Genomic DNA, 27,640 nt, shown 5'->3' on the forward strand with positions numbered 1-27,640 from the left:
AGCAGCAGCAGCGTAAGCGGGAGGAGTTGAACACTTTTCTTTTTCACAGTCGACTATCTGTCTCAGCAGAGGTGAGTCTGACAAGTTAATTGGTTCCCTCAGGCGCTGTTTTTTTTTTCTCTCGATCTTGTTTAAATCCAGCTCTTCGTGCCGTCTGCTACACCTGCCTGCCAAGCTCCACCGCTGATGGGCGCGGCTGGGACCGCTGCCCAAATCTCTGTTTTGACTTGCCTTGGGAAAGTTGAGCGGAAAAAGGCACAAAAGGACTGAGGACTTTAAGAACATCCCACCGCGACGCGTCAACTTCAGATAAACACATTATCTCTCCAGTGGTGGACTTGATCAGTCGGTCCATCTCGAGGGCAAGGATTTGATTGTTTCTTTCTCCGAGCTGGCTGAAGGTACGGATTATAACAACATGAAGTAGGCTGGAATAAACTGGAGACTTTCTTTTATATATATATATATATATATATTAAATAGTTTATGCTGGGTGGTGCGGGTGTTTCTACCCACCTGGCTGCTGCATCTCTGCACTAATTAACTGCACTCTGGGAGTTTGGTGATGGGCTGTCGAGCTCTTTTTTGTTTGTCTGTTTTTTTTTTGCTCTATAGTTGTTGGATTTGTAGGATGGAATTGCTCCTCTATCCTCTGTATTCCCACAACAAAAAACTTCAAGTACTTCTTAGCCTGTCTGTGAAGCCAAGCAGGAAGGTTTGGGGTCAGATTTCTTCAGGTGGTATCTATAGAATGGGTCTGTTAGAGATCCCAGGATACTTTTACATGTATTTTTGCTGTGCTATTTGCATCCCTCTAAATATATTTCAGCTCCTGACCTAGCTGTGGCACCAGCTTTATGTGACATCTGCCTTTTCAGATCACTTACAGGGCTATGATAATGAGTTTTCTACAAGGTTTAATGAAATCAAGTAGTAGATGTAATGAGCAATGTTTGTTTCATTGACTTCCACTTATATTTCATTGTTCTCAGAGCTGGAGGAAAATGAAAAACTTTTGCATTTTGCACTTTGGAGGATTGAAATTGTGGTTTCAGTGACCCGGGCGATGAGGAAAAAGAAAAAACTGTCATCCTTTGGAGTATTCCTGCTTTTTAAATGTCTAAAGTTGATATTAAGGTGTGCAGTAAATGAAGCACATGTTGTTAAATGTCCCTGGCTGGCAGGGTGTGGTGAGAGGATGATCTTGCAGAGCAGTGCAGTGATCCAATGGTCTCTTTTGTTCCTTTGTTAGTCTTCAAAGACACAAAGTGAATAATGAAAGTCTGAGTGAAATCTATAGATGATGCGTTATAGCTTCTGGGGCCTTTATTGTGGTGTCTACTATTCACATGACATTTAAGCATGTATGGACAGTTATTTGTATGTAAATACAGTATAGGTGATGTCTTATCCGTCTTAGGCCTGCTGCAGAATTTCTTTCTTGATCACAAAAAAACAAGGGATTCAAGGGAAAACTGTGTCTATTGAAGATTGTGGTTTTTAAAGTCTGATCGTGAGACTGATGTGAGGGGATTTCTCTGTATTAAGTGGCATGAGAGTTCAAATGAATGCAGTAAACATCAGACACAAGTGGCCTGGTCTTTAACCCAAATCATTCCTTCCATAACTTTTGACTTTTCCCATCAGATGTTTGCTAAAATGCCATTTAAACCACAGACACAAGTCAAGGAGTAAACAAACTCTTAACGACAGTTGGCACAGTGTACGCATGACAGCGGTCAACATTTTATCATCATCTCACCAGATAAATGGGATGGACGAGTTAACGAGACAGATGGACTTCTCAGGAGGCCTGTCAGGAGAAAGGGGTGAGATTTCTGAATTTATTCATAGAGTTTTGAAAAGAGTCAAACGTAATAACTCAAGTTAAAGGGTTGGTTCACCCAAATCACAAAAGAAAAAAAAAAACACTTTCAGAGTTTTAGAAATATATGCCACGCAAACGCCTCTGGCCACGCAAACACAACGGAAACGTTTCTTTTCCCAAAACAACACAGACGTCATTGTGGCAAAGGATGTAAAAATAGGATTTGTCATTTGAAAGCTTAATGACTGATTGGTTTAACGTGATTCTATTTAAAAAACATGTGTGAACTTATTTTCTTGGGTGATGCTTGGGTGATGTCTCTCTTTTTTGGGGGTCTTACTATCACTAACATCATGGCATGCCTTTACTGGTGTCAGTTTCCATTTCTGTTCCTCGCTCTCAGGCTGAGTAAATCATCCTCCTAGTCATAACTGAATGTAAAAGGCCACCTCATCGGCCTAATGACTTTTGACATGGGGGAGGATGGCGAGGCCAGGGAACGCCTGATTATATGCTTGACGCTAACTGAGACAAACATATAATCAGCCATCCTGTTGTCCTCATGTTGTCCTCTTCTTTTTATACGTCACTTTAAAAGAAGGTTAGTTAAGTTTATACACTTTTCAAACCAGTAGTCACAAGGCGTTTTACAGAAGAGTGAAAGAATATGAGGAAGAAGAAGAGTTAATGTTTGGAGACAACGATGGAAGATCATTTAAAAAAAAATAAATAGCTGAAACAAGTGAGCTTCAAGATGATTTTTATGCACTTATTTGGCTTGAGGTTGGTTCACCTTAGTCAACCTTGGCTCTGAAACAGACAAAAGTCCCTAAAAGGAAGGAGGAGGAGGAGGAGGTGGACAGGACAGGAGCGAGGAGGCAGCATGAAACCGAAATGGAATTCACTTCATCTGTAACCATCAAAACTCAACGGGCTGCAGAACAAGAGGCCTCCCAGTGGACGGAGGGTGTTATTAGAATTAATTACCTGCACCCACTACATTTTTAACAGGACAAGATTTACACTGATTTCATTTCATTAATTTCCCACATTTTCTTAATAATTAGCTTCATGTTTAACTGCCTTTAAATGTTTACTAAATGAGACTAAAGGTACAGACACATAAACATGATTAAAGTTCACAGCACGCACGCACGCACACAAAGCCAAGTTTAGGTTCATTATTGACCTTGAAAATAAAAAAAGAATTCTGAACACAAAGAAGCACTTGCTGGGAATTTCCGGAGCATTCACAGAGGTGGTTAAGCTGTTATTCTATACTTACATCTCATTATAACAACAGGGCGATCTCCATGACAACTGAGTAAAGTCTATCCGCAGATGAAGGCCTTGAGATCTGGCTGAAAGCTCAGGGGAAAAGTGTTTCTTGTACTAAGAAGTTTTGGTCAGATTAATAATAAGTTGACACCCCCAGAAAAGACTGACATGTCAGATGTTTTGTTTTTGTTTTTTTAAATACGTGTTTCCATCTCATCTGCAACTTGTGATTTCTGAGTTATTTCACAACAATTTATTACACCGTCCAAATAAATCTGACACTACACTCAGCATTCATAAACGTTGGTACCACTTTCTAGTAAGTGACCGTTTTTATAAAGTTGTAACTAATGGCTTTTAAATGTTTATTTACAGTTTATTTGCAATACTAATTCATTAACTAATCAGTTATAAACCGTTGATAAGAACAACTTTTAGGTTGCCAGGTTTGTGGAAAACATCTCTGGCTGGTTAATCATTTATAGTCAATTGATTAAAAGGCTATGACCATCTCATTTTCTAATAAGCCCTGAAGTTTGCAGTTATACGTTAGTAATTCATTATTAAGAGGCTGTTCTGTCTAATAAGGGTTCTCGTGCTGATGACAATATTAATCCAATAAATCTTACATGTAAATGTTAACATTTGTCAATAAAAAATTATGAGATTTAAGAAGGTCAGTGGTTGAATGGAGGAGGATAAACACCAACCTGGCAACCTCAACACTGTTTTTATTAATGGCCTTACACATATATTAAGCATTTTTATGATTTGTTATCCTTTAGTAGAGACATGAGTTTATGCATGTAATCGCTGTATTAGAAAGTGATACTGACATTTTTACTGCAGCGCTACACTGGTGGTAAAACCGTCAACACGTCTATCAATAAAAGTCACATTATTTAAACTATAGAACCCTAAGAATCAACATGCCAGTCACTCAACACTCCAGCCAACGCCTATAGATAACTCCCAGGATATACAGTAATCGTTTTCTTTCTTTTCACGCGCTCAGTTGTGACAGAAACTGTAACCTCCACGACCAGACTGTCTTCTCTACCACCAAGTGAGTGTCTCTTTCTTCCACGCTTGTTTTAATTATAAACTAAACGCATAATACAATAATTATAGCCAAGCGGTTCTTAAGGAAGTACCCGATGAGTAACAGCTTCTTCTTGTTTTGCTGTGTGTCTTCACGTTGCTAGAGGGAACCAGCGGATCAAATCACAGGAATATGTCCAGCAGTGCTGGAGGGCTGGGCTTGGAGAAGAATGTCTTAACCCAGAACAGCAGTGGAACTTATTTCTCTTCATGTGAGAGCAAATTTCCACTTATGTTCCAAAATTGGGAAGTTGTGGGTTCCTCCTCGGACAAGTTTTGAGATGCTGACTGTTGTGTTTGTAACCCCCAGGAGAAGAAAGAGAAGTGCTCATTTTGATTTTGTTTCAAATCACTTGCAGTTTTTAAGAACTTTCTGGCACTTTTTACTCCGCGACATTTATTTGAGCTTTATGAAGAGCTTATTGAATATGATGCTTTGTTATAGCGTGAACCACCCAACAGTATACCTGTACACAATTAGAGCTGACACAATTTGTTTCTTGATCCATTAGTCCATTTACAGGACATTAATTGAAAGACTTTTTTGTTGATCAGTTAAATCTGTTTTCCCGCAAAAATGGAAAACATTTAATGGTTCCAGCTTGTCAAATTGGAGGATTTGTAATTCCTTCTAATTATTATTATTAGTATTACGTAGTTTGTCTAATAGTTGGACAAAACAAACATTGTGAAGGTGTCAGAAGTTTTATAAACCCATCAATCAGTCGATTCATTGGAAAAATCATAGTAAAAATATTCATTAGCTCCAGTCCTGTCTAATTGTTAAAAAACATAGCTCCACCTAAGCCAACTATAATAAAATGAAATGCTGCTGACACATTGACACGTAGTAATAATAATAACAGTCACAACGGCGTTTTTCTGCATTGGTAACTTTCAATTTTGATACTTTTAGTCTATGTTTTCGATTATGGAGTATTTTCACAGTGTGGTATTAGTACTTTTACTAAAGTAAAGAGTCTGAATACCTTCTCCACCACTGCCCGGAGCTTCCTACTTTCCTAGAGAGGAACTGAAACTGGAAATACATGTGAAGATTCCTGTGAAGAGCTGCGTAGTTTATCTTTAATTATAAGGAAAATAATACACAATATTGTATTGGTACTCTAAATAATAACATTATCTAGATAGTCATATAGTCAGTGCACACCAGGTCAGCAGAACATGCAATGTTAAAATGTGTCTGCAGCTAAGCGAACATTTAAACCTACATGGAGAGTAAAGTTTCCAATAAGAAATCAACATTTACTTGAGTTTTAATAGATCAGTGTCATTGATATTGTTCCTTTATTGAATTTTCTCTGCAAACTTTCAAATAACGAGCCTCTAATGTTAACTACTTTGTATGTTGTTGGTTAGTTCAATGCAAAATGCATCATACTTTCATCAGCTGTTAGATAAATGCAGCGGGATAAAAGCCTTGATATTTCCCTCTAAAATTTAGTGGAAGTATAAAGTAGCATGAAATGGAAATACTCATACCAATTAAAAGTGAGTACTTCTAGCTCACTAGACTCAGGCATATTCATGTTTGTGTGGAGATCCATTGACAGGAAATCAATACTAACTTGCATGCATCGTCCCTCCAGCCTCTGTAGGAGTGAACAGCGGCAGCTACAGCTCCTCCTCAGGAGTTTACCTAGGAGGAGACTCCTCAGGAGGAGGTGATGGAGGGTTGCTCTTCGTAGACGGAGATGGGTTTGGAAGCGGAGGAGGTGGTGGATTAGGAGGAGGGGGAGGAGGAGGAGGAGGAGGAGGAGGAGGAGGCAGAGGCGGCGGCAGTTATCTCGTAAGCTCGGTGTCAAAGGTCAGGTCCAGCTCCTCGGGTGGTGCCAGGAGAACGCAGGCCGCTGGCTCATCAGGAGGCCTGTCGCCAGGTTTCCGGGAGAGGAAGAACATATCCAGCCGCTCAGGAGGTTATGACGGTGAGATCCTGTTAAGAAAACAAGTTGGCATCAGTGTGAAACAGGAGCTTGAAAACTGAAGGAAACCCTTAATATATATTTTATGTTTTAGGAAGTTCCAGTGCCAATTCCTCTCCAGAGTTTGCACGCAAAGATTATGGAATCTATTGTAAGTGAGAACGACAGTTATATGGGATTATATACTTTATGATTGCACAGTATTTTTCCAGCTTTATCCTCATGATATGTCTGTGTGTTTGTGTTTATGTCTGTTTTCCTCCCAGGCTCCAACACCACAAGAGGGAGGAGCGAAAGCAGAGGTATTTAACAATAGTTTTTTTCCCTCTTCCCTTTATTATTTCTGTGCCATCTGACTCTGAATTGTCTTGGCTTTCTTTTTTTATTGAATCAGAATTCCTTTGTCCATTGTGTGTGTGTGTGTGTGTGTGTGAATTTTCTTTTTCCAGAGAGCGAGATCAGAGCCAGATTACAAAGTGCCTCTCCCACCGCCGGCAGATGTAAGACCACTTGAGACACATTGATCCATTTGCTGCTGGTTATGCAATTCCTCATAAAGCAACAAAGCATCTTTATTCAAGTGTGTTCATTGAAAGAACCACGTGGATAGTGAAATATATATTTTTTTTACTGTAGGGTCACCTTAGAGCAGTCTGTTTTTTGAATTGTGTTACTGTCAAATGCTTTGGCTCAGCATAGGACATTCCTGCTCTTCCACCTCTCACATGAATGTTTATGTCCATGAAATCTCAATTAGTAACACATGTGCAGTACCCTACAAACAAAGGGTGTACGGTACATCAGCACAGAAAAAAAGCCCCGAGATTTAAACGATGAGGATCATGGGTTTGTTTGTTTGCATTGTGTTTATGTGGAGAAGAAGTAAAAGGAGCAGATTTGCGGTGGCACACATGAGTCACTGTTTGCAGAACCACCCGTTAGACGCAAAACAGTGGAGAGTCAGAGTTTTACAGACTCAGATCGCTCCCCCTGCTGACTAAAGTGCATAGCTGCTATTATTTAATCCACATTTTTACAGCAGTTAGTCATTCTGTGCCACACTAACCCTACCTCAGCTGAGTCTCAGATTGCTGTATTACATTTCCTACAGTGCTGGAAGAAGTATTAAGTACTTTTGCTTTAGTAGAAATAGCAATTTAACAGCATATAATTGAATTAGTACTGTACAATTTTTGAGGTACTTTTAGCCTTATTCCATTTTACTCTACTACATTTATTTGGCAGACTTTGAAGATCAAGATTTTACACACAAAACACATGATTAGCTCTTAGAGTATTAGGCAGTAGGATATATAAAGTCATTAAAAATGAGCCCCACCTCCACAAGCTATAATATTAATAGTCGGCCAATGCATCAGTGATAATAATCCAAAAATCAAATATAGCACTCTTGATAAAAACTAACATTTGGGATGGTGGATGTTTCAAATGCAGCTTAAATGGTAAAATCTGGAAATATCTATGTCTAGATTCATGTAGCCTTTAGCGTACTTTGAATGCATGACTGTTACTTTTAAATTTCTTTTGCTCCTTTATAAAAAAAGAAAAGATAAATGAGTCAGGGCGGCCCGTGGCACAGTGGTTAGAGCAGCCGACTCATGTAAAGAGGCTGGCTCCGACAAGCGGCCCTTTGCTGCATGTCCCCCCCCCCCCCCCCCCCACCCTATTTCCCATGCTTTCCTCAAGTAAAAAGGACAGTATTATCACCAACATAAATATTAAGGTAAAATTCCTTATAATTTTTAGAGTGTTATTTTGTAATATATTTAGATGTTATATTAGACTTTACTGCACTCTACTAAGTACTTGGGTAACCTAAGCGTACACTCCAACACTGACTTTCTAATTCATGCACTAAATTGAACTGTGCGGCGATAATGTTGTATTATAATTGGTGATTATTGTTTGTGCGACTGTGCTCTTGCAGGGACGGAGCTGGATGACGTGAAGAAGCTGCTTAAGGGACGCTCCAGCAGCGTAAGCCCCACTCGCTCCTCCAGCGCCTCCACCACTCTGCCTGTCCCAAAAAAGGCCAGCGTGGAAACTAAGACCATCTCTGTGGCCTCTCAGTCGGGTATATATCCACACCAGTCACACACATGCACATACTCCACATGCACAGACACCATGTCTCCTTCCTAAAGATATGGGGTTTAAAAGACCTTGTGCCTCCTATGTGAGGACATTACATTTTAGTGACAGCTGGTTTCCTAAAAGATAGATGAGTTGCGAACACAGATGTTTGACAACAGTTACAGTATTTCCAGAATCCCGACAGACTTTTTATCTGCTGCACGATTTAAATGATCTACAGTATCTCTTTTTTATAGGATGGAATGTCAATTCATTATTTAATGCATGGAAGTAAGAGACACTTTACACTTTCTTGATTTTTGTCCTTTTTCCTACAGGTTCGACTTCATTTAGCTCTGGTGTGAGATCGGGCGGGTTCCACACCATTGATACATCAGGCGTGTATGATACCGGTGTGACATCCGGGCAGTTTGATACTGGTGTTAAATCAGGCCAGTATGATATCACTCTGGACTCAGGCCGATATGATACAGGTCTGAAAACAGGCCAGTATGATATCACTCTGGACTCAGGTCGATATGATACTGGTCTAAAAACAGGCCAGTATGATACTGGTTTGAAATCAGGACAATATGGCATCAGTTCGAAATCAGGGCAGTCTGACAACGCTGTGAGATCGGCCACGTATGACACCAGTGTGAGAACATTCCAGTACGACACGCTGGACGCAACACATCCTACTTTCAGCTGGTCCACCTCCACGCTGCCCGCCATCACCACCACGGTGGTTTCAGGCAGCACCAGCAGCTATGCGTACCAGGCCGGCAACAACAACATGTCGGGAGGAACGTCACCGCTCGGCCTCACCTCTCCCTCGTCCTTGTCAGGTGAGAAAAAAAAGTCCCTTTGAAAAGGTCAAATGTGGTTTTATTTGAAATGTAGTCAGTGATGTATATGTGACACACTGTTCTTACTAGAGCTTTATTATGTAATGTTTATGGTCATAATTAGACATGAATAAACAAATAAATATATAAATGACATTGTGTGACATTGATTTTTTATTGGTTGTTTTATTTTAATTGCTTTTTATTTTTCTCTGTATATCCATGGTTTGGTTTTCTTATTTTCCTTCTTTTGCTTGTGTTGTGAATATTCAGAGAAGTTATTTTATGTATTCCACTCAAACCCTCATCTCTGTTTACAGTTTACGGCTTTCAGAATAATCTGGCTCCCACCTCTCCCAGCGTGCTCACCACCAGTGGAGGCAACATAAATGCTCAGCTAGGAGGTACGGCAGCATGTTTCCTCAATATCTTGACTCTATGAAATACTTTGCACTCCATAATAATACAAAATCTAACCTTCTTTAACATGGGGGGTTATCTGTGTCTGTTATATTTACAGGTTATGGCGTTCAGAAGAATTTGTCAAGTAGTGGTGGTGGTGGTGGTGGTGGTGGGGGTGGTGTCGTCAGCACTGGAGTCTCTACAAGTAAATACACAACAGGTTTATCATCAGATAAAAGTAGTTAAAAACAATTCTTAAACTTATGCATTTCTTTTGTTGATGTTGTTGTTGTTGTTGTTGTTGTTGTCAGCCACTAGATCCCAAACTGACGATTCATACAGGAAAGACTATAAGTTCCTGATCTCTGACAAAGAGAACGTTTCAGCCAAGAGGGATGCAGAAATTCTCATTATGGCAAAAGACAGCGGGAAGCAGTTCACCAGCGGCAGCAGCATGCAGCTAGGAGGAGGTGAGTCTGCTACTTACCGCCCCCTTCTGGTAAAAAAGCTAAATTTTCTCTCACCCAAAAAAAGTTTCTCAACTTTTTCTGGACCCAATTTTCCCAAGACCACAGCGAGTTTAAAGCATAATTATACATTATCCAACTATTGTGTTTTAAATGATAGCCTGCCACGCAGCCCTGGCCACTTTCAGGCTGTGTTTGTGATTGAACTATCTCAACATCAAGCCAGAACAGCATGAGCTGAATTTGAATTTACCTTTTAAAAGTTTGTATTATGGTTGGTTTTCATAGATCATTTATAAGAGCAGGGGCTGATGTACTATCATCTTTATCATTTAGAATATTTGCTATTTTTATCTTCTTCTATCTTTCTTCCTTCTGTATTTAAATGTCAGATATTTGCTAAATCACGTACTTATGTATGTTTCATTCCTTTTTATTTTTAGTGTTTGTTGGTATAAGTCAAAGCCCTTTCTGTTATGTGTATGAATCATATCATATGTTTGATCTGTTATATTTTGATATCGTATGTTGGCTCATTCTTAAAGAGCTGTGTTTTCTTCGGTTCTGCTTGTTAAACACAATGAATATAATAAAAGTATTTCTAATTTTGCAGGGTCGCTATCAGGAGATTCAATAATGAAAGAGAAGCTTATTTCAAGCTACAGTGAAACGGCACCGCTGAAGACAGAGACAGGCAACTCCTACTGTGAGTGGTCGTTAAAAAAACGTTTCTAGGAACAAAAACAACAATTTGATTATACAAAAAAATATGTGATGTTTATTTATTCCTTCATCAGATGGATCATCTGGAGTTGTAATGAAAGACAAAGCTACATATGCAGGTATTTTTGATTCTTTTTTTTACGCCCGTATGTTGATGTTTACATGAATTATGAATATTTTAGTGTTTGAAAGTGAGGATTTGACTCTTTAATCTCCGTCTTCAGAGATTCACAGGGACAGCGGCATCTTCGGAGGCGGAGGCTTTTGCTGCTGCTCTGACGCGTGTTGCTCCTGGTGGAAATGGCTGCTGGGTCTTCTCCTCCTCTCCCTGCTCCTTCTGGGACTTCTGTTTGGGCTCATTGCACTCGGTAAGTCCGATTTATACAACGTAATGAGATTTCACAGGGAACAAATATAATCTCCCCTAAGATAAAACCTTTCGGAGTCATGGGATACTCTCTGGAGCTGCTCTGCTATGAGGCGCCTGGGAGTGACTTTTTTTGAACCAATAAAAAGTGTGTTTCCAGCTTTTACAGGCTAGTGAGCATTATTTCACAGTGCTGCTAAGAGCTGAGAGGCTGTAAATGTAATCTCCTCCCTGGAAATTTGATCCGTGGGTACTGTCCCATTGCCATAAAGTAGGTCTGGCATTCATTGTCAGTGGAGCAGCTCCAGAAATAGTTGCTGGGTGACCTCAGAGACTTTGTTTTCCTGCAGCAGGAGAGCTGTTGATGTAGATTTTTCCTGACACAAATGTGAAAGAAAGAGAACCTAGAATAACATTTGCAGCTTGCATGTAAATGTGTGCACTTCACAACTTGTTGAGCAGTTACTGACGGATTATCTGATACTGGAGCTGCAACAGTTATCGTCAGCTATTAAATGCATCAGCAACTATTTTGATAATTAATTCATCATCAAAACTCTGTGATTCCAGCTTCTCAAATGTGAATATTTTCTAGTTTCTTTACTCAACAATGACAGTATATGATTATCTTTTGAGTTGTTTACAAAACAAGACATTTAAGTCCGTCATCTTGGGCTTTGGGAAACACTAATCAACATTTTTCAGATTTTGTGGGCCAACTCATCGATTAATTGAGATAATAATCGACAGATTAATCAATAATGAAAATAATCGCGTGTTTCAGCCCTCTCTGATCCTGTAGATCCTATAGAGCGCTTACAGTATATTTACAGTCTTCAGGATCATTTTTGTAGTATTGTCAGAAAGTACACAAAATGAAACTGACAGTTCAATGTCGCTCCGTAGTAGGTTAAAGGTTTATTCATCCAGGTTGTAGCCCACAGCTAATTAACTAGCTCCTTGCCAACATACTTCCTGTCTCATATTTGAGGGGGATTCCACGCTGTCAGACTTGGAAAACCCCTCCTCTGTATTTTTAGCTGATGATATTGTGGCAGTATGTGATGGGAAAAGATTAGCAGCTACTGAACTGCAGAACAGGTGACGTTTCAAAGAGAGGCTCCATAAGGATACACTACAAGCGTCAAGCTAATTGTTGTCCACACATTAACCTACACATTAATTAATGAGGATTATTTGGTCTGTGAATCGAATCATTTACTATGTATTATACATTGTATCCAAATATGAGTCAGACAATGTTTGCTTTGTTATATCTTCATTGTTACTGTTTCTATAGGAGAATAGTTGTTATTTTTTATTTATTTTTAATAAAGAAAATATAGAATTGTTATATTTATTATTTATGTTATACCTTCTAAAGTCTGCCTGGAAAATCAGCTGATTGAAAAGTCAGAATGGAGCATTCATGTACAGTCATTAACATTGGAAAAGTGGCTTCCCTGATGATGATACATTTGTTTGCAAATGCAATACAGTTATTGTAATAATAATAATAATAATAATAATAATAATACATACTAAATTTCTATTGCACAATGTATGCTTATTAGGTTCTTTCCATAAAAGCTAATGATTAACATATAATCATGACATTTACAATAAAATAAGGCTAAACACAATCAAATAAGATAGAGATTAGTAAATAGTATTTCATTCAACTGTCAAATTGCAGCAATTTATTTATTTATCAAATTACAGACTGAGAATCATTTCTTATCATTGCATGTTGATGTTCCTTTCTCAGCTGAGGACGTGAGAAAGCTGAAGAATCGAGTGGCTACGCTGGAGGCCGAATCCTCGGTGGCCAGTGCTCGTACCAGCCGGCTGTCAGGTACTTCCAATGACATCAACCTCTATGGGGCAGGTGGAGCTGGAGCTGGAGCTGCAGCTGGAGCTGCAGGTGGAGCCGCAGGTGCAGGTGGAGGTGGAGGTTCCTCCCACACTGACAACACACTAATTGTGGGCACTGGTGGAGGTGGAGGCTCGAGCTCTAAAACACGAATCGGGATTGCAGCTGGTGCTGGCGGCTCCACTGGAAGAAATGGCATCGATGTTGGCACTGGAGGTGGTTCTGCTGGTGGGGCAAGTGGGTCCTCTGGGGCCAGCGCTGGAGGTGCTGGTACCAGCTCCAGTGGCACTTCCAGCCGTACTGGTACCAGTTACAGTGGCGGTGCTGGTGGTACCAGCTTCAGTGGTGGCACTGGACACGGGACCGGTGTGAGCGGAGGATACATAGACGCTGCTGCTCTTCAGCTGACGGTCCAGCAGATGTTAAGAAGTGAAATGCAGTCACAGTCATATAGAGGTATTGTACTACATGAACACACACACACACACACACACACACACACACACACACACACACACACACACACACACACACACACACACACACACACACACACACACACACACACACACACACACACACTTGAACTTGAACTGTTGTTTTCTATCTCAGCTTTTCTAGTATCGGCAGTGCAGGGAGAGAGAGGACTGCCTGGACCTAAAGGTAAAATTCTCATATTATTTATTTCATAAAATCTAAACATATAGCCCTTTTCAGAAGTTAATCAACACAAGACGTGCTCATGCTCATTTATGTTTCTATTTCATTATTTTCAGGGGACACTGGAGCTAGAGGTCAGGAAAAAAATAACTTACTTATAGAAATCTCTTTCAGATTTTTTCCTTGTGTCTCTGTTGGTCTGCTGTATGTCTATATGTTTATCAGCTGCTGTGTACTGTCATCATGACCAAATGTACTTTTGACTTATCACAGGAGATTCTGGTTTCCCTGGAATTCCAGGTGAGGAATGATGACTAATATTTTTATTGAGTCATTACCAGTATGTTTTCTTAGGTCTATTGCGTGGCACTGTGATGTCATTTTAATGACTTTGACCTTTGACCTCAGGTACTCCGGGTCCGATGGGACATGCAGGCCCTGAGGGTCCAAAAGGACAGAAAGGAAACCAAGGTACAGAGAACGCTTCAGTTCAAACTACATGATGCAAGTACGCTGCTCAGCTTATTGACGGAGAGACATTTCATTAATATGGCAAATGTCTGATCAGGTGATCATGGAGTGGATGGGGTCGCAGGCAGCAGGGGGCGCGAGGGCCAGCCTGGCCCCAGAGGTGAACCAGGACCTCAAGGCTTTGGAACGAAAGGTGACAGAGGTATGGCTCAGAGTCCTAGCAGTGGCACAACTCTTGTGTGTATTAATGATACTTACAACACCAAGTTTATCTTGAGTGTGTCTCCTCAGAATGTCATGTGTTTGTTTTATGCAGGTGCTCCTGGGGATCACGGGTCTGTCGGCCCGGCTGGACAAAAAGGTGAGATCATTAAACGTTACTCCTGGTCCCTCACAAACACATCTGTGTGTGTTTTAACGTCCAACCATTGGTTTTACTCGCTGACACAAGACGTGTCTCATTGTGTATGAACTACAAACAGCACCAGGTGGCAGCAGAGAGTGAGTTTGTGAATCTAAGGCATTAAGAATAAAACTGCAACAAATGAAGTTCCTGTTGCTTCTACTTCTTTTAAACAGAACTTCACAGGCATTTAAGCACACATATGAACTTAAACTACGAACAGCATTAATTCACCTCTTCAGGAGCACCGATGCTTTGCAAAAATATGTTCTGTTGTACTTATTAATACAAATTTGAACTCTCTAAACTTCATTATTCTGCAACACTCAAACATCAAATTTAGAAAAAAAACACCGACAAAGTGTTGTTTTATTGGGACTGAGAATTTACACAAATATCTCTCCTGTCTTCTCTGATGCATTCATGTAAATATTTCACATCTTTAGTTATATTTTCAGATTTTTGTTTTGTTTTTAACATTTTATAAAATAAATAAATAATAAATAAAGATTATGTGTGAATACTTACAAATATCCAATATAATAATAGTATTAACATATACATACGAATTAATGAAAAAACAATATTAAAACTATTAATAATATTATAATAAATAAAGTCCACATAACATAAATGGAGAAACAATATAAATGTATATATATTGTTATTGATATTATTATTTCTCCAATTATATTATATATATTTCTTTTTTAAAGAATACATTTAATATTTATAGTTAATTATATATTGTTATCGATATTGTTATTATTTATCCATTTATGTTATACATATAAATATATATATATATATATATATATATATATATATATATATATATATATATATATATATATAAAGAAGAATATACGTATATTCCTTTTTTTTAAGAAGAAACCAGTGGTACATCATGATAGATATTAAATACTTATATTGCTCCTCATTCATCTACAACAGTTGCTTAAATGACCTCTAGGTGCTGTAATTCTCCTGTTGTCCATCATATGAGATAATCAATCAATTTAATCAATGCCGCTTAAATATAAAAAAACAAAGGAATAACATGATTTCACTGCAACTTTTAGGATAATTAAACTTTAAAAAAAACATCTAAATTCCAATGTCTTAATGCTCTTATTCAACAGTGTTTTTCATTTCTAATAATTATTCATTTATGATCCAGGCGCAGCTGGAATTCCTGGAATTCCTGGAGCCCCAGGTCCGTTTCTCCCTGTTATCACTGAGAAAACACCAGCTTTGTTTACAATCTCAAATTTACCATTTTAAATACCGTTGCCTCGACTTAATCCCTGACATTTTACACCAACTGTTCTGTTACAGGTCAACCAGGTGCTCAGGGTTTCCGTGGCGAGACTGGGCTACCTGGGCCTAAAGGTAGGTCACATGGACTGTAGTTGCTAAAAACACTGAAATGCAAAGTTAGTTTATTTTACCGTGTTACCCACAGTGACTCTTCTCACTCTGCAGGTGACAGAGGGCTTGCTGGTTTCCAGGGACTTAAAGGTTTGTTCACTTCATCAGGTCTTTATGGGACATATAGAGTCAGTTAATGTTTCTAACTGTAGTTTAATTAATGTTTGTTTTAGGTGAAACTGGAGACTCAGGTCCCAGAGGTGTGAAAGGTCAGTAGGGCTTTGTGAATCAAACTATACTTTCAAATTGACAAATTATATATAGTATATATAGTTTCCTAATCCTGATGTCCCACTCCTCAGGTGATACTGGTTTACCAGGTCTGCAAGGGCAAGCTGGAGAGAGAGGACAATGGGTGAGTCACAGGACGTCCAGCCTCAAATCATTCATTCATTCCCAGTTAATTGTGCTTCTGAACGAAAACTAATTGTTTGACATTTTGTGAAATATGCTTGTTGGCTTTCTGGCAGAGAGTTAGATGAGAAGCTCAATACCACGTTCATGTCTGTCCATTGAATATGAAGCTACAGCCAAGACTGTCCAACAGTAACAGAATACACCCACCGGCAACTCTAAAGCGCACTAACATGCTATCACCTTTGTTTAATCTGCGCAAAATAATTTGCTGTTTGAGGGGGAAATCTATGATTGATATGATATGACTATGATTGGAGTCTCTGCTGGTTGCCTAGAAACTTTTTAAAATGTGGAACTGTTGCCTTAATGTGACTTGACTGAGATGAATTGAGCTGATGAGCGGGATCATGACAGATATTTCACCCATCCAAGAAAATGAAAACGCACATTCAAATTGTGTATAATCAATCTTATTATGGCTTTTATTGTATTCTATACATTAGCTATTTTTTAACTATTTAGAACTGAAGTTAGATAAACTTTATAGCACATTTATGTTTATCCTTTTTATGAAGTTGTTATGGTGATGTAAAAGTAATAATTTCAGCTGATTTCAGTGAGGCATTAACAAGAGCATTAAAAAACATCCTCCACCAGGGGGTAGCAGTGAGAAATATGCTCATAAAGCCGCTTTTACTGTTCATTAAAGGAATAACAGGCACTGAAAATACAACAAAAGTTTGTTTTTAGATTGGCTTACGATTGACATTTAATGTAATATTTTCTTTTTCTTTTGTGTCATCAGGGTTGGCTGGAGTTGATGGATTGAAAGGATCAAGAGGTAAACGAGTCTTTAAAATAGCATTGCTATTATAATTATAATTATTATTATATTAAAGATATGTACAAGGACGTAACATTGGAGATTATACAACACAAGACTATCAAGCTGAATATTTAGTTTTCCTGACACATGCTTGGCTCATCATTAATTATATTTTTATTTGTGACCCTCAGGTGACCAAGGATCTGCTGGTCCCCCTGGAATTAGAGGTCCTGCTGGGCCTCCTGGAGATGCTGCACTTCCAGGTGAACTGAGCCTGATGTCACTCTTATTAAACTGAACCTTCAGCTATATTAACATCCTCATTAGTGGGTGATAAGATCAGATAAATTCATGAAATCTCCCCTTTATAGGAGCACCTGGGCTTCAAGGACCACCAGGTAGGCCTCTACTATTATAAAACACACAACCACTCAGTCAATGAATCAATACTTTATTACAGACAAAGAATAAATCGCATACACAAGCACAATACATCTGCACACGCATTTACAGTTGCGTCGCAGTTGCGTAGGAGAATATTTTCTTGTGCGTACATCATGTGTTTGCCCATAGATATCATCTGTCATCATAAAATGCAAATATTTAACGTTATTACAGACTCTAAAAAATAATTATCAGACAATTAAAAATGAGTTAACTCTGGACATGCGTGTATTTTGGACCTTATTGGTTCTACAGATCATAACAACACTCTTGCTGGCATTATATTTTATGAAATATATCAGTCATGTAGAATTTTATCATTCTGTTTGCTTTTAAGGTACTGAACTCTAAAAATGTACTTGTGTCTTGCTTTTAGGAATCGCAGGAAATCCAGGACGACCTGGCGCTAAAGGTACAGCTAACGTTAACGTCAGCCCTCTCCCGGCCTTCTGCAGGAGGTGCATGGTTTCCAAAATATCACGTTTGGTACTGTTAATCTGACGTAGCATGTGTCTGTGTGTGTTTTAGGTGAAACTGGTCCACCAGGAAGAATCATCAATGCAGGTAGTGTAACAGATTATACAACTTGTATTTTAACATGGTATGGATTAGATTATAGTTTGAGGATATCTGACCATCACTTTTGTTTTCTTTCCAGCTGGCGCCACTTCTGTCGGCATCCCAGGACCACCTGGGCCTGCTGGTCCTCCCGGCCCTGCAGGACTTCCAGGATTATCAGGTCTGACCCTCTTGACAGTCCAGAAAGTAGTCAGATGATGTCAGAAGTATAAAATCATCATATCAGTAGTAACCCTACTTATATTTCTCGATTTGTCTCCTCAGGTCCCATTGGCCCTGCTGGTCTGCCTGGCCAACCTGGTAGGTCACTGGGCTTTTTATTTTTGCTCCCAAAGGAATTGTTTTTACCTCACATATGCAGTCATCAGAGTCTCATGGATGCATTTTGTTTGTTTTCACAGGTGCTAAAGGGGACAGGGGATACAAGGGAGAGCAAGGAGAACAGGGAATAACAGTGAGAACGTCTGAAAGTCTAACCTCAAGTTCGAGTTCAAGTGAGCACTTTTCTTTTGATGGCTTTCTGTAACGCATGCAGGTGAGACACGCTGTAACCTGCCGCATCCGTGGTGGGACATGATCTGGATAATAGACATACAGAAAAGACTGGGTCACTTTTGAGAGAAACATTTTGTTGTTACAAATTAACAGTTGAATTCATAAGAAATAAAATTCAGTTCAGTACACTTAGATGTTTGGATGCTACATCCTTACTTGGTTTGGTATGACCAGTACAGGAGTATAATCAGTACTTAAAGTATTCAAAGTAGAAGTAATCATGCAGACAAATTGCCACTGTGGTTGTTGTATTATCATATATTATATAATATCATTACAATGTATTGATGTGTTAGCAACATTTTACTGCTTTAGTTGGTTGGTTTTATAGGACTGCGTCCTCACAATCACAGTAACCCAGAGCCCAAAGTGAGACCTTCACATTACTTGTTTTGTCCAATCAACAGTCCAAATCTCAAAATAATTAGAAGTAAATCATTTACAGGAAAGCATCAAAGTCTCACATTTGCTGGAACCGTAAATTGTTTTGGCATTTTTGCATGAATAATGATTTAAATGACTATTAAAATGGTTGCCAGCTTGACTCATTGAACAATAGACTAATCATTTCAGCTCTTGGCGTGACTTTTTTATTTAATTAGTCACTTACCAAACACGTAGGTATCACATTTGTAGATCCTGATGTTGTAAAAAAATAAATAAAACTCAAATACATAAATGAAACAGGCCCTTACAAGTGAAAGCAAATAACTCAAATTAGATTCTTGTCTCTAAAAGTCCTTTCTTTTCTTTTTCGTTGTTACTGTTGCTGTTGTTAAGCACCACTGCTCCATGGCGTCTTTCAGCTGCACCTCATTATGTTAAGGCGTTTGCTTCTTTACCCTTTTTGCAAACATTTCACCTTCTGTAGGCGCCACTACTATCTTTGAACAAAACTCTAGGCTCTAACAACTCTACCTGTATAAAGTTGTTTCATGTATATCAAAAAATCATATTTTATAAACACTTTATATGTTACACGGTGGTGTGGTGGTTAGCACTGTTGCCTTAAAGCGAGAGGGTTAGGGTTAGGGTTTCGGCTGGGGCCCTTCTGTGTGGAGTTTGCATGTTCTCCCCATGTCTGCGTGGGTTTTCTCCGGGTTCTCCGGTCTCCTCCCACAGTCCAAAGACATGAACGTGTTAGGTTAATTGATGACTCTAAATTGCCCGTAGGTGTGAATGGTTGTCTGTCTCTGTTCGTTTCTATGTGCCCTGCGATAGATTCGCGTCCTGTCCAGGGTGTACCCCGGCTCCAGCCCCCCCACGACCCTGACAGGGACAAGCGGTTGAAGATGAATGCATGAATAAACATTTAATTTGTAAAGTCAAATTTTTGAATTTGTTAAGTGGCTAAAGTCGTCCAAGAAAAAAATGCACCAAGTACTCAAGTAAAGTACTTCAAATGTAGTACAGTACTTAAATAAAAGTATTTAGTGCAGTCTGCCACTGTTAGCTTATGATAGCTAATGCTAGAAATTAATAAACAGTACCATATCCTTTTATTGATTTTACACTCTTCCCTACTTGTTCTACTGTTCCTCGCATGTTAGCGTTTAGCATTTTCCTGTAATTGCACTATTTAATTACATTACACTTTTAGCCTGGTTTGTTCCTCTCTTCAGACCAGAATACTGATCATTACTCAAAATTATGCGTTTTTGTTTCTGCTTTAGGGCAGTTTAGTGCCAACGGAGGTGGAGGACATTCCGGCCCACCTGGCCCACCCGGCCCACAGGGTCAACCCGGACGTCCAGGTGAATAAAACACACAACGCTCTGTTCCAGCAGAATCAAAGACATCATATTATATCATTTTGTAGGATTTGCTTGACACCATCTGATAATGACTGCAGCGTTGTAGTGATGTTCTTTAAATGTCCTCATCAGGAGATTCAAGGCAAGGACCTCCAGGACCACCTGGGCCTCCTGGTCAGCCAGGCAAGTATTTAATTAAATCCACCATTTCAGATACGGACTCTGAGGCGACTAAATCATACAGTGTGTTTTGTATCATGTGAAGCTCATCCATTCTTTATATCAATAACTATAACTATAATGATCTCTTTTTGTTTTTAGGTTATGGAAGACCAGGACCTAAAGGAGACAGAGGAGAGTCAGGCTTCGCATCCAGCTCTGGTATGATCCTAAATCTGAATGTGTGCTCTTTGCTGATGTTTTTGAAACATAAGTAGAAAACATTTCAACACTGCTCTTCTTACAGGAACGTATTATACCGGACCACCAGGACCACCTGGGCCTCCTGGGCCTCAAGGATCAGCAGGTGATCAGATTTTGTGAAGAGCTCGTACCGCTTGCATCATTTAAAGAAACTTCCCCTCTTTGCGTAATACTTTATTGTAACATCTCTGTCATTATTTTAGGTTCTCAGGGACCAAGAGGATACCAAGGTAACTGCCTTTCTTAGTGTGTATCACTCGTGTATTTTTCACCAAGCATTTGTGCCTGTTACGTCACAATACAGACAGGTTTGAGCCTCGCTGTGAACAAATCTTTAATTTGTAATTAATAACTGTGGCACCATCATTATGTGTGTGTCAGGTGAACAAGGACTGCAAGGTGTGGCGGGCACCCCAGGGAGACCAGGAAGCTCTGAGAGAGGTCAACACCCAAACTCAAATCACACAAAATCATATAGAACTATATTCAAGAGCCACACTTAAAGGTCTTAATGCACACGTGAGATTTACTGTATGTAAATGTCTTCCTTACAGTGTCGACTTATAGTGGAGGACACATCCCTGGACCACCCGGTCCACCGGGACCTCCTGGACTTCCCGGACCACAGGGATTTAAAGGTACCAATTCATGGAAATCTGTGAATACTGTCAGTATTTCAGAGTCAATAATGTCTCGGCCTGTGAGCATCACATGATGATAATGCATTCGTTGTCGTTTATCATTTTTTAGGGGACACAGGATCTCCTGGAATTGCTGGCTCTTCAAGAGGTAGAGAAAATCATAGTTCAACTTGACAATAATTCGCAGACATGTTTTTATCCTGTAAAAGGGCACATTTTTTGGCCTGATATCAGACAGAATCTTCAGGTTGTGACCAGAGATAAAAAACGGGATGAAAATTTCACAATTATACTGACAAAAAATTATCACGGTTATCAGTATTATCGCAATATTCAGTGAATCAATACTGTATCACAGACTCAGGGCTCGTTAAAATGTGCTGAAAATGTTCAAACCATACTGATACACAGCAAGTTTATATTGCAGACCACAAATTAAATTAGCAGAATTATGCACTTGTTGTTTACACAAACAAAATAAGAACAGCAGCAACTTTTTTTAAATTAATAATTAAACTGGTATCCTTTTCCATCTTCAGTCTAACTTCACTCTAACTGATTTCCATGGGAATACGATTTTCCCGAACCAATCACCAGAGACCAAAGTATCGGCCTGAATCTAACGTATCTTTAAGTCGACAGTGATGCGTAGCCATTCCAACATATTGGTTTCACCCTGGTTTTAAAGGGATTTTCCAGCAGTTTTGTGTCATTGCAGTATGAATTGTGTGTCGCTCCATGTTGTAAGCAGCAAGAGTTTCCTGCTCAAACGCCAACGGGTCCCAGCCACCTGTATGTACTGCCCACGTTGTAATGATATAGGGCTGGTTGAGGATTGGGAAAGTTTCCCTTCAGTGGAGCAGAGCACAGTAAAAACGAACTACAATGCCAGGCAAATGCTGTGTATGTATGTAAACACAGCTTGACAATGGCTTTAGTCACGTCCCTGGCATTGATTGGCTAATTGTTAACCCCGTGGTGCTCATTGGATTGATTGCTTTTTCAATCGAGAAACTGCAGCTTCATGTCACGATGCCGAACGATTCAGTCAGCTCAATGGAGTAGGCAGATTCAAAGTTCTGGACCCAGGAAACAAATAGTGGCTTTAAAAATTCATACCTTCTTATGATTTTTCCTCAGGCTCCATCTCAGTCACCTCAGGTCCTCCTGGCCCTGCAGGTCCTCCTGGTCCTCCCGGCCAGCCAGGTTCCTTCGCTTCTTCTACTGAGATGCGGCAGTACATCACTGAATATATAAGTAAGAGCTTCTCTAAAGCAAGATCACATATCACAGGCTGTCAGGGGCTCAGAACAGAGTGTGAACATGTTTTATTTGTTCCATGCAGGTAGAAGCAGACAGTCTGCCATCCCTGGACCTCCAGGTCCACCCGGGCCTCCGGGACTCCCTGGAACCTTCTCAGGCTCTATGGAAGACATCTCCACTCGTGTCATTGCATACCTGCAACGTAAGCGTGTGCTTCTCCCCAGACTGTGTGTTACTAAATTAGAGTGTGTGGACTGTGTACGTATTTAGCTGTGATGTGCAAATTTCAGGTTCGGGCTCAGGCTTCAGCATTGGTGTTCAGGGTCCTCCAGGACCACCTGGTCCACCTGGACACAGTTCTGGATCCTTGACGGTCAGCGCTCTCATCGCCATGCTTCAGAGTAAGTATGATACATATTCTGGTTGAGTAAAATGGTATCGTATTTTCAGAGTAAGCTTCAGGCTAAACTATGTCTCCCTGCTGTGATCTGCCCAGGAGACGATGTGAGGAGATATCTGTCGGGACCACCAGGGCCACAAGGACCACCAGGACAACCAGGGACATCAGGAGGACTCTCAGGCAATTACGGTGTTGAGGAGATAGCCTTATATGTCTTCAAAATCATGAATGGTAAGCACAGGTCGCATTAACACAAAACCTTGCCCTGAAAGTGATGCCTGGTCTTAATCAGATTCAGTCGATCAAATTGCTTTTATCATCATTTTCAGACAGAGGGATTGCTAGAGGTCCGCCCGGGCCGCCCGGTCCTGCTGGGCCTTCTGGTGCAGGGGGTTCTGGCTACACTACGGCTACGATTGACTACTCTGCACTGATGAGAGGTAGGTCCTTGTGTTTTGACAGACACCATCTTGTTGTTGAACGGTGACAAGTTAATCACTGATGTGCCGTCATCTACTCAGATACAGGCTTCCGCTCGTGGATTTCCTCTGCCGTACAAGACCGCTCTGCTGGTCCTCCTGGTCCTCCGGGTGTCCCAGGGCAACCTGGCCCTCCTGGGCCTCAGGGGCCGGCAGGAGTCTCAACTGCCACTGTGTACGGGGGATCGGGAGGTCGCGGCTACAGCATGGAGGACATTCAGCGTTATCTGCAGAGTGAGTCTGACACAGAGGATGAACATGATGTAATCTATATAAACTGATGTCTGCAGTACTTATACTGTATCTCACATATCAAGGTAAAGTAATGGTAACATCTTACAACAAAGAAAAAACATTTAATTTAATTAATTTAATTAAATGATTTATTCCATTCAGATTCTACAACCCGACGTCTGGATAGATTTAAATTAAGTTAAATTGAAGTATTATTTATAGCACCCTGAAGTTAAATCATAGCATTTATTGCACTTAGAAGAGGAAAACATCCTCAATCCATACATGCTACACTTGTGTTAACACTTATAATACCCAACAAGTTTCCAGTTTCAAGTCCATCAGAATGAAATCATGTCGCACTATTCTTCATCAGTACACAATGCTTTATTCACTAATCATTGTCAGCCATCTTGCCTTCATCAGGGAGATGTTTGAGGCTATTTCCTGTTTCCTTATATAAAATTTCAATGGTTTGTATTGGGTCGTATAAATCGCCTTAAATACTGTTTCTACAAAATATAACATTAATCTTTTAATTTGATAAAAAACAAACTAATATTCCTCTTAGTTTGATACAAAAATTCCAGGCGAAAATATTAACAACCACAAATGCAGAATATAATACATCACGACCATCTTCTTTGGCAAATACACCCGTTCTCTTAACCCATCAGTGGCTGCAAAAGTTAGATATCCATTTTTAAATATAAGCAAATGGGAAGTGTGCTCTGGTGCACCTTTAACCACACCGACCCGTGATGGGTGTACTGACACACCCTAAAGTTCACCTCTATGTTGCTGCAGTGGGGAAGAGAACCGTACAGAACCACTAAGAAGAAACAAGAGTTCCTCTTTAATGTAATACAATACAACAGCCCAGTATTAGAGCATAACTGTATGTAGCTTCAATTAGAGAGGTGTTCATTCAACTATGTGGTCATTTTGATGGCGGTCTTATTTGTTTACTCTGTGCCCTTTACAAATGAGAATGACAATAATCATTGACTTGAATCTCTCTCAGGTTCTGGTTTCAGAGGTCTTCCCGGCCCCCCTGGTCCTCAAGGTCCACAGGGGCCACCAGGCAGTTACAGCGGATCGATTTCCTACAATGGAAACTTCCCTCGGGAGAGCATCCGCACTGAAATTCAGGAGTATCTGACCAGTAAGCTCCTAACATCCCACACAGACACATTAAAGACATAGCGAGTACAGATGAGTGCAGATGTCACGGATTAACTTTATCTCTCAGGCGACAGCGTACGTCGTTCCATCATTGGACCTCCAGGGCCTCCAGGGCCGAGGGGTCAGAAGGGAGATCGAGGAGAAACGGGTTACATCCAGCAGAGCTACGTGCAGAGCCAGAGCTCCTCTCAGGGTGACTCACGATACGGCTCTCAGCACAGAAACATCGATGTCAGCCAGCTCACTGAGGCAATCGACTACCCCAGCGTGGCTATAAAAGTCACAGACTACATCAAGAGTGAGTCGATCACAGTTGTACACAAGTGTAGAGATTTATTTTGTAGTTATCTAATGTTTCAAAGTCTGACACTAAGGGCTTCCCAGAACACCATCCCTTTATTTATAGTGTAACAAAGAAAAACGTTTATATTCATGGATTTTTTTACTTTCTGCTATAACATTTATTCATCTACTATTTGGTGGAAATTCCTGAACTACTCTAAATATGCTCTAACTGCAGTTCCCGTAATTCTTTTATTGGGATGTTGCACTTTCTGACATCTCAGAATGTTGTAAATAAACGTGAAATTGCAGAAAAAGACGCTTCTTACAGTTCCTGAACTCGCCTGTGACTCATCACGTTTTTAAGTCCTTTTCAGTATCAAAAGAAGCCAGTCATAATAGTCTGTATATCCATGGGTACAATGCAAACAGGATCTGCTAATAGCTAATTCGGCATATTTTCAATGATGTCAGCTTTACCAAAATGTAACAAATATCGGCTAAAAACTGGGCTTAAGTTGTAGCTCACAGCACTCATTGTTGCGTTCAGTGTCAGACTAAAGTAAAGGGTCTGAGCACTTCGAACTAACAATGATGAATAAGTTGATGAGTGCGACTTCAGTACTTTAATACAACAACTCTCCTCTAGATCAAGGCCTGCTGCAGGAGTATCTGGTTGAGGGTCCTTGGAGGGCGAATGTAAGAGCGATTCAAGGCCCCCCTGGGCCGCCTGGCCCTGTCGGACCACCTGGTCAGAGCCGCGTCATCGGTGCCTACGGCAACGTCACAGCTGACCTCATGCTGTTCTTCAGAAGTGAGTAGACAGGAGTTCTGATTTTCCACATATTGTTTCGAGTTAAACATTACAGCAACGGAAAACCAGACTTATGTAAGTGCAGTTGGAAAATCTTGCTTCATCACGACTGAATCTGTGCTTCTGCTCCTACAGCCTACGGCACCATCGCCGGCCCTCCAGGAGGCCCTGGACCGAGGGGTGACAGAGGGCACCCAGGACCCAGAGGAGAGAAGGGTACATTAAACAAAGCTGATGAAATACTGTGCATTTAGTGCAGTGAATGAGACAAGCAAGTCTGAGAGTTTTGTGTGTTTTACAGGTGATCCTGGGCGCCCAGGTTTATCAGGACTACCGGGCTCATACACTGTCCAAATTCCACACAGAGTGCAGAAGAGGGATGCAGGTAACTTACGTCAAAATGTTTAAATGAATCACATGAAGAATGTCAAGTGTCACATAAACGTGACTCATCTCTACATGTTTTCTAATCCACTGCAGGCAATGAAGTGGTTGGTGGTCGTCGTCAGCAGCATCGCCGTCACGCCAGCGGTGGTTAAACATACTACTGTGTCATTTTAGATAGAATTCTTTCTACTTCAGTTTTAGGTGTTCAACTGTAGCAATGCAAGTAATAAACACGCTCCTTATTGTTTCCATCTGTCAAAAAGTTACAGGACAATTTGAGAAAAATAAAAGCGGCCAAGAAATGCAATACGTCTCTTTTAAAACCGCTTCAGTAGTGGTATGGATTTAGCTGCTGGTCAGTGTCTTTGTCACACAGACACGTGGGTGTATAATGTTTACTCTGCTTAGTCAAAAGCTTGCATTATTTTTTTTTACAGGGTCAGCTTTGTTTAAGAGAATATCTATTTTTACGCAATAATTAGCTTTTCCCACTGCTCGCATCATTTGAGTGTCTGGTGTACTTTTTTTTGTATTCATTGTTGATTGAGGACTATATTGTATTGAGGAATATATGAGTGTTAAATGTTGTGTCAAGGTAAACCTTCAGTGTTTCATAAAATAATACGATATTGTCAGATTGTCCACATAAATCAAGCCAACCTCCGGCCTTTAAGACCCCTGGAAGTTACGTGTTCACCCCATCAGATTACCAAATAATTTACATTTTAAAAAAATATATAAAGCAGTGCATCATTACAGTCAGAGTGGAGCACGGACGAGTGGAGGGTCGTTCGTGCAGCAGGGAATGGGACTTTGATGACAGTAAATGTTGCTGTAGGATTGATGATTCACTTGAAAGGTTTGTTGGTAAAATAATGAATAAATGACTTTGTTGCATGGTTGGAAAAAAAGGAAATGACTGATTGGATGTACATATTTGTATAAGAGCGCACTGAAATTGATATATTTTCTTTATACCTTTAAGTGTTGGAAATATTAAATTATAAAAATGTTCCCAGATTATGTTTTACTTGATTGAACTTATTGACATTTGATCAATATATTTGGAAGACACACACATAAATCTATTTTTGGACTTGGGAGTCTTCACTCGAGGTGTTTCCTGAC

The 27,640-nt window shown here is 40.0% G+C and overlaps 1 protein-coding gene across 1 annotated transcript; it reads left to right on the forward strand.

The window, feature by feature from the left end:
* On the forward strand, positions 1 to 27,532 carry col17a1b (collagen, type XVII, alpha 1b). The gene is given in 57 exon segments (XM_083923000.1): positions 1 to 401; positions 1,766 to 1,829; positions 4,122 to 4,172; positions 4,312 to 4,419; positions 5,818 to 6,153; positions 6,245 to 6,301; positions 6,417 to 6,452; positions 6,600 to 6,650; positions 8,099 to 8,245; positions 8,583 to 9,092; positions 9,413 to 9,496; positions 9,613 to 9,699; positions 9,806 to 9,964; positions 10,575 to 10,667; positions 10,759 to 10,803; positions 10,909 to 11,052; positions 12,820 to 13,380; positions 13,537 to 13,587; positions 13,701 to 13,718; positions 13,858 to 13,884; positions 13,993 to 14,055; positions 14,153 to 14,257; positions 14,372 to 14,416; positions 15,639 to 15,674; positions 15,797 to 15,850; positions 15,944 to 15,979; positions 16,063 to 16,098; positions 16,192 to 16,244; positions 17,052 to 17,060; positions 17,063 to 17,087; positions 17,264 to 17,335; positions 17,444 to 17,470; positions 17,893 to 17,928; positions 18,045 to 18,080; positions 18,175 to 18,255; positions 18,360 to 18,395; positions 18,497 to 18,589; positions 20,324 to 20,404; positions 20,537 to 20,587; positions 20,726 to 20,785; positions 20,871 to 20,930; positions 21,031 to 21,057; positions 21,209 to 21,268; positions 21,382 to 21,465; positions 21,578 to 21,616; positions 22,609 to 22,725; positions 22,814 to 22,933; positions 23,022 to 23,132; positions 23,228 to 23,362; positions 23,461 to 23,571; positions 23,653 to 23,844; positions 24,869 to 25,009; positions 25,097 to 25,327; positions 25,961 to 26,125; positions 26,261 to 26,341; positions 26,427 to 26,510; positions 26,606 to 27,532. Coding segments are annotated over 56 exon segments (5,472 nt in total). The 5' UTR covers positions 1 to 401; positions 1,766 to 1,774; the 3' UTR covers positions 26,665 to 27,532.
* The last annotated feature ends 108 nt before the right edge of the window (positions 27,533 to 27,640 follow it).

The sequence above is a fragment of the Echiichthys vipera genome (assembly GCF_963691815.1).
Source record: "Echiichthys vipera genome assembly, chromosome: 11".
Taxonomy (NCBI): domain Eukaryota; kingdom Metazoa; phylum Chordata; class Actinopteri; order Perciformes; family Trachinidae; genus Echiichthys; species Echiichthys vipera.